This window comes from Heliangelus exortis, chromosome 13 (assembly GCF_036169615.1).
Source record: "Heliangelus exortis chromosome 13, bHelExo1.hap1, whole genome shotgun sequence".
NCBI classification, from domain to species: Eukaryota; Metazoa; Chordata; class Aves; order Apodiformes; family Trochilidae; genus Heliangelus; species Heliangelus exortis.
Window position 1 is genome coordinate 12,453,844 of NC_092434.1, and position 14,137 is coordinate 12,467,980.

At 39.7% G+C, this 14,137-nt stretch overlaps 1 protein-coding gene across 1 annotated transcript; it reads right to left on the minus strand.

Moving 5' to 3' along the window:
* Nucleotides 1–673: 673 nt before the first annotated feature.
* BRD7 (bromodomain containing 7) lies at nt 674–12,780 on the minus strand. Its single transcript, XM_071756873.1, has 17 exons — nt 12,622–12,780; nt 12,078–12,286; nt 11,223–11,352; nt 10,941–10,998; nt 10,121–10,265; nt 8,707–8,817; nt 8,173–8,354; nt 7,184–7,307; nt 6,503–6,578; nt 5,604–5,711; nt 4,913–5,045; nt 4,096–4,207; nt 3,457–3,507; nt 2,514–2,625; nt 2,221–2,364; nt 1,502–1,645; nt 674–858 (listed from the first exon to the last, which is right to left on the minus strand). Exons 1-17 carry the CDS (start codon nt 12,668–12,670, stop codon nt 794–796), a joined length of 1,953 nt encoding a protein of 650 aa, XP_071612974.1. The 5' UTR covers nt 12,671–12,780; the 3' UTR covers nt 674–793.
* Between the last annotated feature and the right edge of the window lie 1,357 nt (nt 12,781–14,137).

Here is a 14,137-nt window from a genome sequence, read left to right on the forward strand (position 1 = left end):
TCTCCATTTTGAATAGGGAATTGCCTTATGATGCTATGAGTTTTCTAAATAAACAAGCCTAAGATCGTGATCCAGAAAAGTGTTCAATGTAATATGTCCAAGAATTGGCTACATGAGTCTCAAGAGTTGACTGTACTAGGTTAGTGTGGTATTTTTACTTACTGGCAGCAAACGGCTTTGTTAGTCTCACTTTATTGGCCTAATGTTTCTAAGTTTGCCCTCAAGTATTCTAAAGAATACCATGAGTACATGGCCTTAATTGTCTAAGTAAGATTAATCCACCTTCAAAGTCTCACAAAATTCATCTTTTGTTAATTCATCAGGCTACATCAGTTTTTTTTAAAAAAAAGTTTATTTCTCTTCCTCATGATCATAAGAGTTGCACAGTAATTTTAAAAAGGGAAACTTGCATGTTTAGATACTCATGATTCTTGCCCCAACGAGGTTCAGATACAGAGTCTATACATTGTTTTTAGAAACTTTTGGTTGAATCCCTGCACCACATATAGGCACATTTTCACTTACGCTTTGACTTTTCCAGACACTTAACAATCTAGGAAAAATTAAATGCTGCAAGGGGTTCTTTAAAATAATAAGGAATGAAAAAAGAAAAATTTACTTGATTTATGTAGTAGAAGTAACTCTAATACAAACCATTCAATTTCAAATGTCATCAGTTCCAAAATTTAATAAACAAAAGTTTGAAAAAATACATGTTCAGCGAATGCACCTGAAGAAGTTTATCTGGTTCTTAAACAGAATCAAACAAACAGCTGTAAACGTAACTGAAGCTTCAGACTGTAACTGGACCACAGTCGTTTTCAGGGACGGTGACAGTCTTTTTGGGTTCTTGAAAGTCTGAAAGTTTACAACAGATACCAGGTTAGTTAGGATACAGACTTGTAAATAAATGAAATGCACGTGCAGGAGTCACTTGCTATTTGTGCACATAGTCCTGAGTTAGCTGTACCCTCTAACAGTCCAAGAAAATGTTTCAGCTGGATCTGTTACACAGCCACTCTGGTATGGTGCTGTGAAATTGCTCAATAATACTGAACTTTCTTGAGCAGTTTCCTTGAAAAGATAAATTCCTGAAGTAATCCTGCCCATTTTCCTTGAATAACTCCTTAAATGAAATTTATAAACCACAGACTTAGTAATCTGTTGTGTGAATTACTTTTCTTGAAGGGAAATTCCTATCTTCCTTACAAATTGGGGACAAACATGACCTCTTGGTAGGCTTCTCTATTTTATGTGCCACAAGGGGGAGATCTGGGTCTGGCACTTGATTTTTCCAGTGACCCAACCCCTTAATTCAGCAAAACCAGTAGTTTACTTTTGGCTGCATGAGCTGAGCTGAACTGATTCTGTCAAGTTACAAAGCAGGACAGCTGGCCAAATTAAGCAAAAGGAGTGCACAGCCAAAGCCTTAGAGAAGAAGGAAGCGTGGTGGTGTCCTTCTAGGAAGTGAGGAATTTTAACCCCTTTTTTGTATACTCACCCTCTGTCAAATCCACCCAGCTGTCTTCTGTATCAGGTAAAGGAACTGAAATTCCCATCGCTTTCCGGATTCCGTAGGTACTAACGATGTCCCCTGGAGTCACTTGTTGTGCAAGTTCTTTCAGGTTATTTGTTACTCTTTCCGCTAGAAAAGAGAAGTGGATACATTACTATGCCACAGGTACACACAGAATCCCTGAGGTGAGCCCTTCACTCTGTAAACAGTTGAATTATTAGAGTACAAATGGAATTGTCTTTTGTTCATTATGTTATGAACTCTTCTGCTGCAGCAGCATTACTTCTGCCCACAGTCCTGTCTTAGAAGGCTGCCACTAACACAGGCTGCATAACTGACCTGTGAGAGGTTTGTTCAAATAATTGTAGAATGTATGGTTATTATTTATTATAAAACAGACTGATAACTAGATCAAACCTATAATAAAGCCAGCATTACAGTAAGAATTTGGTGATACTTAAGCAATCAAAGACACTGTAAAAATCACAGAGTAAGAGGTGTGTCTACACCATGTCATCAAGAAAGCTCCCAGATACTCCCAAATATTGAAAACTTTCATCTGGCTTTACATACAAAATAATTAACCTTCTACTCCTAACAGAACACCTATTCTGCACTGTTACTTAAATTTTGTGTTTCTTGGAGTTCATACAAGTTGAGACTTGATTCAGTTCCATACGAATTATCAGAACAAGTGTATTTACCCAAGTGCATCTCTCTGTAAGATGGACCCAGAAGACAAATCATATTAGGGGGTGGTTTTGTACTTAGCCGTTCATTTTGAGCATCCTGGAGTTCTCTCAGAAGCTTTGTTGTTTCATCAAGTTTCCTCTGGAAGATTTCAGCCTCTGTTTAATGAAGAAAAGAAAGTCCTCACTAGTAAGTGTATGTTTACTTTAATTATGATATAAAATACACAAAGTCTAACAGTGCAGCAGGACTGAGACCCAGAAACAGCTGCAGACATATCAGAAGTGCAGGTACCAGGAAAACTCACCCTCAGAATCAAACTCTTCTATAGGTAGCCCAAAGTTTGTAACTGCTTTTAGTGCTGTAAGTCTGTCATTATTAGCAGAGTCCAACCTGGCTGCAATATCAATTTCCATAATCTAAAAAAAAAACCAAACAAAAAACAACCCAAAAACCCCATTAGTCTGCTCCACAAGTGACCACACAGTGTGAAAGCTGAACATACACCCTGTGAAACCTTTGTGTTCTAGTTATTCAGCTTATTATTCTATCTCACACTCAAATAGAAAACAGTATCTGCTAAAAACCACCCTCTGGGGGCATGCAGCAATGATGTAGTAACTTCAGACCAACATCCCAACTCAAAAGAAACCAACCCAAACAACGCAAAACTTCAGCTCACCTAAAGCAGAGTTTATCTAAGATCCGAGTCCAAAATTCAAAACCAATCTGGTAACTGGCTGCAGACGAAGGCTTCAGGAGAGCAGCCCTTTGCCTAGCACTACTGCTATGCTTTCTCTTACTGAATAAAGTTTGGTGGAATGATTTGAGATACTGTATGCCTGTAGGAGCACAAGGTATTTGAGAAAACTTCGCAAAGACAGCTACTTATCGTGTGATATTTTACACTTGTAAATTCAAGTTAAACTAAATCAGATTAAGATAGATCTGCTGCTTGGCAGCTGTTGTTTTAGTCCTAACAAATGGTTAAACAATCACAAAAATACCTAAGCATTTCTTTTCAGTTCTCTTGACATACAGTTGTTTTTTAAGACACAACCTTATGGACATTCTTACTCTCCAAATGCCTGCACAATAACGTGTTGTCATCATTCACCTGGGGTGTATTTGCCACTTGTCAAAGTTCCAGTGTAGCTGCACAGGCCCCATATTTGTAGGCAGTTTTCTAAATGTGGGGTTAGATGAGGTGTTTAGAGTAGCTCACTAATAGAGAAAAATTTTACCCTTACATCTTTCATTGCATCACTTCTTTCTTGTGGGCCTTCAGCTTCCTCCAATGGCTGAGCAGAGAAAGAAGGCATGACAGTTAATCTTTTGATTAAATTCAAAGCAAAGCCTTATACAATGCAGTAATTTTAAAATAAGGTAAATACACAATGTCATCAGGAGCTTCCTCTGTAAACTGTGTTACAAAGTACCTATTTTTAGAGGGCTTTCTTCAGATATTTGTGTTCACTACAACACATTTTTACAGCATGCATTATTGTTTACTGGGGGGCAGGAAGAAATGGAAGGATGATTATTAGAGGCTGAAATGTATTCTGTTTCCCCCCATGATCATGTAATTTCTAAACAACAGCTTACTGGTATCTCTTTACTAAATGGAACAAGAGATAGTGCTGATGGGAGTGAGAGAGCAGACAGAAAAAGAAATGTGACTCAATCTACAGAATTTTGTTAATTTTCATGTTTCACTAAATAAGAAGCTGGAGTAATCCCTTTCCAGAAAATCCATCTGCTGGAGACAAAGGTCAGTCTTCCACTTTCACTACCAATTAAAAGGATCAATAGGATTAATATCATATTTTCCTAGCTTTACAGCTTGTGTGCTAAAACCAAGACAAGAAAGTTCACAAATCCATTCTTACCATTTCTAGTTCTCTGAGAGCTCTAGAATGTCCTCCTTTAGTTAGAACATCAAGCAAACTATCAGCCATTAAGAAAGGATAATCTTGTGATTTCATCAAAAAATCATGAATACTGAAAGACCAAAAGATAGTTAAGGTTACTACTTTCATACCAAACATTCAATGGAAAAAAGTTACTTGAAGTCAAACCCCAATGCACTGCATAGAAAATGCAAAAAGTAGTATGGAATTAATGGTAAATGGCTTGCTTTAGGTTTATTTAATTTTTGTTTAATTTGTTTTCCTTAACCATTAACCTTTAACCAATTATCCAGAGCCTTCCATAGCTGAGAAACACATTCAGATTCCATACTGAAACACTAGGAAAAGTATACTGCCCCAGTCTGAAAGAAAAGTTACAGAGGCACTTAAAGATTTGCACATTAAGACTGAAGGCAGTAATTAATTTCATTAACGTTAAAAAATCCAGTTTGTATAAACTTTTCTATTACTCAAAATTTTTTTGGCATTGAACACGAGTTCTTCATAGTTAGTCATAAATATATGCAAATTTTAGACTGTTCCTGTGAATCAGGAGCATCAGAATCCTTCTGTCCTGGCTAATTTCACTTTACAGGAAAATTCTTAGTTTTTTCCCTTGCAGCAAAAAAAAAAAAAACCCACAAAAAAAACCCCCACACCAAAACAAACCCAGTGTGCTATGAAGACAGCAGTGACATCACTCAGCTGCAATGACAGAGCTCAAACTGCAGAGCTGCACCTAAGGGCCTCTGTAAATGGAAGCTGTAATACACATCTTAGTTAAATGTTTGATTACCTGAAAGATCCTTGATTAGAGTCTTCCCCATATGTTGAATAGATTAAGTCAGAATCTTCTTTGCTTATGTTGGCAAATGTAGAATCATATGTTGGAGCATAAGAACTGTAGGGTCCATAATTCAAGTATGTCACTAACAAACAACAGTACTGATTATTACCTCCAATTTGCTTGTATCAGATAAAAATGAGAATAGGTTGAAAAAAAAGCCCCAAAACCAAACTTTTAGGAACATATTTCTTACAGTGAAATCACAGCTTTCACAGAATGCCATCTGTTCACACTGTAACATCTTCTAGTAGTATCTACATGAAATGTATTTTATTTACAAATGTTTTATTAACCAAACTATATACCTTAACTCAATAGGAAAATACAGTTTGGTGCCAGTAACAGGTTCTCAGGCTCCACACTATGGTCTTTCAAAGCTGGCAAAAATCCTCCATCTACCACATGTAGTTCCTCTTATCAGTACAGATGGACATTTTATTAAATACACCTCCTCTTTTGTTTGTGTAAATTCAGACTTTATGATGTGCTGCTTAGCTGTGTGATAGATAAATGCAATGTGCTTTATGATTAAACAAAAGAAACTTAATACCAAGCTATCTGTGAGCTAGTAATGAGATCAATATATTCAGGTTATATAAAGAGGAGGATTTATATGTTTAAAAAAATAATCAGCACTTGCCTGGAGTAACCTTGTTTCTCTTATCTTCTTTGAACCCTTGTAATGTGTTAACTCCTGACTGCAGTCTTCCTGCTGTCATACCCAGCTTTACAGGGCAGTACCCTGGTTCTGCAATACATCAAATAGAGACATAAGGCATAGTGAAGTGACACAGGAAGACATCCAAACTCATTGAGTAATCATAACCAGAAACTTCAAAATGAAGAGGATACAACCCTCAAAGTGTTTTCCTCTCCACATGCTTCCTGGTCAAGTCCATGTGTAGTCTTAAAAATTAATCCAGACCAGGTAAGTGGTAATACTAGTTAAGTAGATATTTAAATTAAATATTAAGTATTCATTATTAGTATTCTTCCTTGATATCCTCCCCTAACAGACCTCTGCTGCATCACTAAAGAGGATCCCATTCTTAATGTGAAAGACCCCACTACGTAGTCAAGCACCTGCACTCTTTTAGCTTGTGGCAGTACATAATGGAACTGGCATGACAAAATTATTTGGAACCAAGACAGTTCCTGGTGCCCAATTCTGGAGCATCTGAGAACTGCAGACCCTGCACTGTGTACACTGACCAGACTTAAGCCCAGGCATTCAGCAAGCCCAAGCATGTGGCACAGTCTCTTCTCCAATGGCAAAAGCTTTCTCTTGCAGATGCCACGAACAGCTGATGCAAAAAGAAGCAAGGGCTACTGAGGGCTCCCTTCCAGCTGTCCCTAACAACCACCACAATTGGTCCTAATCTATGTGCACCTTCAGCTGCATCTCTTTAAAATCCAGATTTTTCATCAGGCTGTCAAGAAGCATTAGGTTCTTGGCTGGCAGTTGCTGACCTGCCCCAGCAAGAAAGCTCTGTATCAGGTGAGTTAAAGTGGATTGTTACCTGAACTAAGACAACTTACCTCCTGCAGTAAGGTCAACTGGATTAAGAAGGCCCAGAGTTGTTGTACCATCTGGTTTTCTTCTTTCAAATTCACACTGAAGTGAGATCAGACTATTTTAATTTACGTTTTGTTGAAATTTATGGTCCTTAAACTAAAAGTCTAATGAAACTGTCCTACCCGTAGAAATCAGAAAAGGATTTGGAAAGCATCAGTCAGAACTGAGTGCTGCTCTTTGTTTTCACTAGGTAACTTTATAATTGGTATAGGCACAACAAATTAAGAACTTATGATAAACATTTCTACATAGTTTGAGATAACACACATAATCTTTGTAGAAAATTAAATGGGCCCAGTATTACCAAACCGAGTTCCTTTTCCTGTAACAGTAAACAGCCTTTCATCAGACATGTGGCTGTTTCAGAACTATGGGGTTTTTTACAGGTAGGATTTGAGATATTTTTTTTAGGTTCCTACTTTTTGTCCTTTTCCACTAGTTTATCTAGAATTTCTAAAAATTTAAGCTGCTGATGAAATTCAGCATGCATTCAACTGACAGGTGTTTTTTTTAAGCATATGTTACACATATGATCAGTCATGTCAAATGGTGTAAAAGCACACCTTGAGTTTCAACTAACATGGGATGCTACGTAAGCCTGGTTTATGAAAAAGTGACAGGAGTTACCAGAGACAGAGATTTACCTGGCTGTTTGGAAGCCGTCTTGTTAATTTTCCTCCAGATTCTCTCACAATACGATCAATCTGCTCCTGTTCCCTTTCCAAACTGTTGTTTTGTGATTTGTCTTCAAGCAGATCTTTGTCCTTCCTGTGAAGAAAACCCACACAGCTTAGTCTCTAGCTTTAACAGACAGATTTAACAAACACCAATTGGCTAAATATCAAGAAAGGATAAAGTGGTGGAGTTTTTTGTCAACCGTGCAAACTATTTTTGTAGACAAAACAGCTAACAAGAAAAAGCATAATTCCTTATGACTCTATTTAATAGGGCTGGGAAAAATGCACAACAAAGATTTGTATATGTTAATGCTTTTTGATGTTAGTAACTGTAGAGGTGTCTGTGTTCAGCCATACTGGTGTCCTAGCAGATTCTGTATCATCACTCCCACAAAACTAATCACATTTTCAGTAGAATAAAATATTAGATACTCTAATTTTTAGTGTCTGTATTTTCAAATCTGTGAAAATAAAGTTACTAGTATTTCACAACACCAAAAGCAGTATTAAGAGATATTTCAGGAAGTATACATTCTGTAGCTATGCATTTACATGTTTCAAATACAATTACCACACACAAATATACAAAGAAAGATACTTAAAATTGGCTCTGTAGTTTTTTGTACCAAGATGTTTAAAAGGCCAGGTTTACAGGCTTTCTCCAGAACAGTACTACTTGTGTGAAACAGACACTAAAATAAAAAATAATGGAAGTAATGGAATTGATGAAGAATACAGAGTTACGTACAAAGCAAAAATGATGGTATGATAGAAGACTTCTATATTTTTGGTATTTGAGGACACTTTATAAAAACTTTGCTCCCTTGAGATGAAGAAGTCTTAGCCTATATGCAGTACCAGTAAGAGAAAACCCCATCTACTTGTGCCTCTAAAAGTTTTGTTTCAGTAGCATTTAAAAGGCTTATGCTATATCTGTTATTGAGATAATAATTTACTTTTTGTGTTCTTTGCTGGGTGTTTTGAATGCTTTGGTATCACCATCTATGGCTTCTTTCTCATTCCCAGCACCATTTTCATCTTCCCCAGTCTGCTGCAGTTCCATCTTATCCTTCTGCTTCCTTGTCTTCTGCAGGTCAGCCATGAATTCTATACTTTGTTTCAAGCTCTGAATTCTTTCCTAAAAAAAGACCAGAATCCTTTTATTTGCTATTTCAGTGAATCTTTTCATAACTTACCCATAAAGGACAATTTTGAGTTTTCTTTCTTTCTTACACTAGTAACTATAAAGCTAGCTTAGAAAATGAAATACTAAACACAAATATTTCTTCAATAAGTGAAGAAATATGGTAGAGGTACTAAAGCATGAGCCTTAAAGCCATCTACTATTTAAATTCTAATATGCAGGCATTTGACAAATACTGAGCATGTTTCCATTAATTTTCATGAGATCCCTGTTAGAAAAGTAGAATGAAAGAGGGGTGAAGAAGGAAGGAGCATATTTTAAAATAGTGATTTGTATCTTCTATTACCTGGCTAAGTATCTTCATCCCTGAGTGCAGCAGTTTTTTTGCAGCTTTGTAGTAAATGGTGTCTGGTTTGTTGTAAATCATTGCATTAGTACACATGAGTTTGAAGTTATCCTGTACAGACATAACAATTTTGGAATTAAAGTTAAAATCTGATAGTACATTGCATTAAAATCTTTATTGCAAATGCAGTGTGTCCTGAGCTTTCAGGGAAAAGAGCTTCAAAGAACATTTTAAATTAATTAATTAATCAATTCAAATTTAAACAGAATTAAGTATGTAAATTACATTCAAGCCTCAAATTAGCATCCCAATAAATATATTCAAAGTATTCTTAAGTGTCCAGTACTGTTGGTAGTTCTTAAAGTTTCATCTCAGCTAAAATTACCCACTCCTGATCCAGAAAAGAAAAAATAAAGTGAAGCAACATAAAAAAAGACAATTAAGCTAAATTTAAAAACAGGAAGGCTACAATTCAGAAGTTAAAGCATAAGGAATATGCCAAAGTTTCAGTTACAAAGCAGAAAAGGAACATATGTTTGGTTGAAGTTTATTTCTTGAGGACTGAGCTAGAAACTTCACTTCTATGCTCACTGCAGAGCCTCAGCAGGTAGGTATTTCTAGGACATTCTCAGATCCTTCCAAAACCTGAAAGTTAATATGAAAAACTAACCAGAAACAGCTGAAACAACAGGGAATATTCTTCAGTTTGGGAGATCTGAAGAAGACTGGGCAGGAAAATACACACAGTACTATAACATCAGCCCAAGATCAACTGTTAATTACACACAGATTACACTTTCTTATGAAGCCAAGTAAATAACTACAGAGAATGTTAACTGCTGAAGCAAACAAAATAAGCCCCCTATCCTTAAAAGCTTTAGGGGTCTTCAGAACAAGCCCTCAAATCCACTGGGCACACTATAGCACAGGTTAAGCCATTGATGCCAACAGGACTGAGCTCATCCTGCCTTCACTAGGTGAGGATCTTCCTGCCCAGGCAAACCTGGCTGGCACAGAGGTCCAGGAAGCAAATGACAGACAAAGCCAATCAATTCAGCAGAATCCTTTGTTGTGAGAGGCAGTGCAGTGCATTCAAATAAAGAGAGAAATCTGGCAGAAATGCAAACATCTTCATTCTTAAATAAGAATCTGAGGTGACATGCTGAAGGACAGGTTCTATTTAATCCTGCATGAAACCTGAAACCATCCACATCTTTGAGATGCTTTTTTACAAAACAGGAGTATTTTGTCTTTCATTTCAGAACTTACTTGCTCACAAAAAATTCAACAAGAAACATTTCTTCAGGCTGAAGTAAAAGTTCTTTTGGCATCTTCATATTCTCATGAAACACTAGAGCTGAGGTCAATTGAGCATAATACATCTCTGTAGTCAAAATAAAATGTACAGAATTACCTTTAATTCTTCTATGGACTGGTACCCATTATTCTTGATCTTCTCTTTCATGGTACTAAAATCCATTGGGTTTTTAATGATCATGGAGTAGCCAGGGGCAATAAAGTCAGTCACAGGAAATGAAAAAAAAGAACTTGGATCCTTTCTGTTAAGAAATTAAAAGACAGTTTATGTTTCAAGTTATAACAATTAACATATTGAGCTTGGAATTAAATGGAAAAGAAAGGACTGAGCTTAAAAGAATCAAAACCATAAAGCTAGAAATTTCTTTCACTTACGAAGGTTGAAAAGATCCCATATGCAAGCCCATATACCAAAAAAGTGCTACATACATATTTTAGAAGTTAGTTCTATATTTTGATAACTACCCATGGCCTCAAGACTTTAAAAAAAAGTCTTTTAAAAAGCTGGTTTCCTATTATAATTAAGTCACCAAGAACAAAGGAACAAATGTCATAGGAGTGTGTACTTGTCTTCTGTAGCACACTGAAATGAACAGAAGGCAGAAAGCTTGCTGCTAAGAGCTGTGACAGAAGGTGTGCATTTATGCTGATGTTTATTTTCATAGTGGTAACAGCTTTTCATTATGACATTTCTGAAGACTTTTGGTGAACTCTGACATCCACTGATGTTATGCACCAGTGTTATCAGTGCTAATGCTGTGTATTTTTAAGCTGGCACTTCAATTCCTAGAAACAGTCCCATTATATATATTAGCAATATATTTAGGAGCAGTGTTTTCACTCAGCTTTTTCTATGCCTCTTCTCTTAATGTTATTTTCATTTCATAGCCCTGAAAGCCTCTAGCACAGACATTTACCTCTGCAGCTGCCTCATGAGTTGATTCAGAGCTTCCTGAAGTGGTGTCTGCTCCACCTCTAGACCAAAAAGAAATGGAGGGAGAGAAGTGAGACAGAACTGACTGAAAGAGGTACTAAACTTCCAAGATATTAGAAATAATCTGAACAGAACTGATACAACCTGAGAATCCATCATAAATGAAAAGAATACAGTGGTAAAAACCAAAAGATACGTAGAGGCTCTACTGTGAGTCAGCTAAAGAAAACTGGAATTAACAAAAGAAATGTTGGGGGTCTTCTACCTTCTTGTTTTGATAAAGTACTTGTCAATGGTTTCTCTGGTGGCAATTCCAATCTGACAGGGGTCTGACATTTCATTTCCTGCTCTCCCTCACTGTCTGCATGGTCTCGATCTCGTTTCCTTTTATCCTCCTAGACAAAGAAAGATTGTTACAGAAACTTTTGGGATCAGCAAAACCAGCACTTAAAAAAATGTTGGTGAATCTTTAAAGAGTTGGTTCTTTAAAAACATCTTTAGGTACTGTCTCCATCTGCTGGACAATAAAGTAATTCAGGTATACAATGCAATGTGTTGCAAAATTATTTTTTTAAAAAATGTTATGGACAGCACTTACACCAGTACAATAATGACACTGCCCTACACTCTACACAGAGAACTGTCTCCAGTTAAAACCCTAAGGTGATTGTTGAAGGTTTTAGAAAAACTAGTAAGAAATACTCAGGATAATTAAAATTAGAGGTACTTAAAATTCTTCCAATAGCTGTCTAACATACCACATTAAGACTCCTGAGAGGAAAATAGTCTTCCTTTTTATTTAAGAATCTATGAAGTCTTCATTGGGCTTTAAAGAAGTGGATTTATTAATACCCAAGTTTCCCCCTCCCCTTTTAATTTCCTGTGCTCTTATAGCTCTCAATATTTTTTCAAAGATGAGAAATTTCAGATTACTTCACTCATCTTTTTCTAAGAAAAGTATCTGGAGAACAGGAATCAGCAAAACTGATGTACTGAGTTGGAATGTATTCCAGCTTGAGGACACAAGTTACTGTCACATCTCATCTTTTGATGAGAGGATTAGAGGAAGCTGAAAGGCCTTTGTTTTGTTTTGTTTTTTGTAAAATGCATCTATACGTACCTTAACTTTTCTCCTCCTTTTCTCCTTTTCTTCTCCAGGAACTTGCTTTTCTCCTTTCTTTCTCTTTTTCCTTTTTCTGTCCTTGTGTTTTTCGTGTTCAGATTTCTCTTCGTATAGGCTGGACTCAATTCCTGCATTTCCAGTAGAGAGTTCAGCAACTTCACTTCCTCCAACTTTCAGCACCAGCTTCAGTGGCTTCTCTACATATTCTTGAAACAGCAGAGAAAGCAGCCGTGTGAGCACCACAAACACCTCTCGTCTCTGCCTCAGTAACACAGCACAAGCTCCCCGCCCACCGTCCTCCCACAGTCTGTCAACTGTCCCCATCTCATTTTCTTTCCAGACCCTGCAGCTGATTCAGCACCAAGCCGCTGGGCTCACCGGCGGCACGAAGGCCCCGTTCCCCACCGCCTCAGCTTCACCCCCAAGTTTCCAAACCCCCGCGGCGGGGAGGCCGGGGCCCGGCCGCCTGGCAGTGAGGGCCGAAGGCCCGCGCGTCCCTTTGGGGCCTTCCTCCCCAGCGGTCCGCGGCCCACCCACCCACCCTCGTAGGGGTGCTTGTCCGACTTGTGCTTCTTGTGCTTCTTCCCCATGGCGGTACCGGTACCGGCCCGCCCGCTTAGGCCGCGATGTTGTCACGGAACCGGACCCCGCCGACGAGCGGCGCCGCGCGCACCCGGCAAGAGGGGGAACGCGGCGAGGAGCGCGCGGCCGCGCGGCGCCCCCTGGCGGTCCGGAGGTACGCGGGAGCCGTGCGGCGCAGGCGCAGAGGCGGCGGTTGTGAGGCTCGGAACGGGGATCCGCGTCCCGGCGGCGGGAGCTGTGGTCCCCTCCGGTCCGCTCCGGTGAGCGGGGAGATAGGGCGTTTTTCTGTCCTGAGCACCCCCCGTGAGCTGTGTTCGGCTCTGTTCAGCCTGGGAAGGGGTGTTTGGGCCGGCAGACTCAGCCCCATTCCTCGGGCAGCCCCGTTCCTCTCCAGAGCCCTCAGAGCGACCTCGCGCTCTCCCCTCACAGCCCTCGCGCTCTCCCCTCACAGCCTTCGCGCTCTCCCCTCACAGCCTTCGCGCTCTCTCCTCACAGCCCTCGCGCTCTCCCCTCACAGCCCTCGCGCTCTCTCCTCACAGCCCTCGCGCTCTCCCCTCACAGCCCTCGCGCTCTCTCCTCACAGCCTTCGCGCTCTCTCCTCACAGTCGCCTCAGAGCCCCGGGGGATGCCCCTTGCTCCCTGCCTGAGGCGGCTGTCCGTGCAGCCCTGTCCCTTGTGTCCCCACCTTTGGGTCTCTGGGGCAGCACAGTATTCTGGTGGCTTCGGCAGGATGCGACCTAAATGACTCCAGTGTTTGCGCCCGCCTGTGCTGTAGAGTCTCCCCTGCCGTAGCTGTAGTGCCAGGGGGTAAGTGAGATCGTAGCGTAAGGGGTGGTGAGGAAGCCTGATTTCCCGAAAGTGCACTTTACATTGCACCTGACTAGACAGAAAGGGGCTGCGAAGGCTGCCCGCGTCCTGGCTGAGGTGCGGGGCTGTGACTTGGCCGCTCCGTCTGGGTCGGGCACTGCAGGCAGAGCCCCAGCCTGCGGCAGAACCTCGGTCCGGGATAAAGGCCGCTGGCGGTGGCCTGTTGGTCCCTAAGGTTGAGAGCCTGTGCCAAAATCTGTACCAGTGAGAAGAGCATCTTCACAGAGCACAGGGACAGGTCCCGCCTGTGCTCTGACAGAAAGCAATGATGTTTGTGCCTGTGTGTGCTGGGAGAACAGGCTCAGCCTTACGAGCTTAGTGCCTAACCTTACCAGTTTTGACATAAAATCCTTTATAACCAGGTTATAAATTTAAGGAAAATATATCTGCATTGTCCATTAATGGTGAAAAGAACTTAGGTATAAATTAGGACCTCCTAGAAACACGGTTGCCTTGCCTGGCAGTACTTCCCAAAGCAGGCAAATGATTTTCAGAATTAAATTTAATATTGAATATGTAGTCTTTCAAATTTAATAGTGCATTTACTGATACAGCTTAAACTGCAGTTGTTGTTTCAGGAACACTACGTAGGTATAGTTTTCTGCTAA

Excerpts from the sequence above, each read along its gene's own strand:
- BRD7 (XM_071756873.1), bottom strand. The coding sequence starts at position 12,670 with ATGGGGAAGAAGCACAAGAAGCACAAGTCGGACAAGCACCCCTACGAG. Across the intron at positions 11,353-12,077 it reads AAAGGAGGAGAAAAGTTAAG|GAGGATAAAAGGAAACGAGA; the intron begins GTACGTATAGAT and ends TTCTTTGTCTAG. Across the intron at positions 7,308-8,172 it reads CCCAGCAAAGAACACAAAAA|GAAGGACAAAGATCTGCTTG; the intron begins GTAAATTATTAT and ends TTTTCTTCACAG.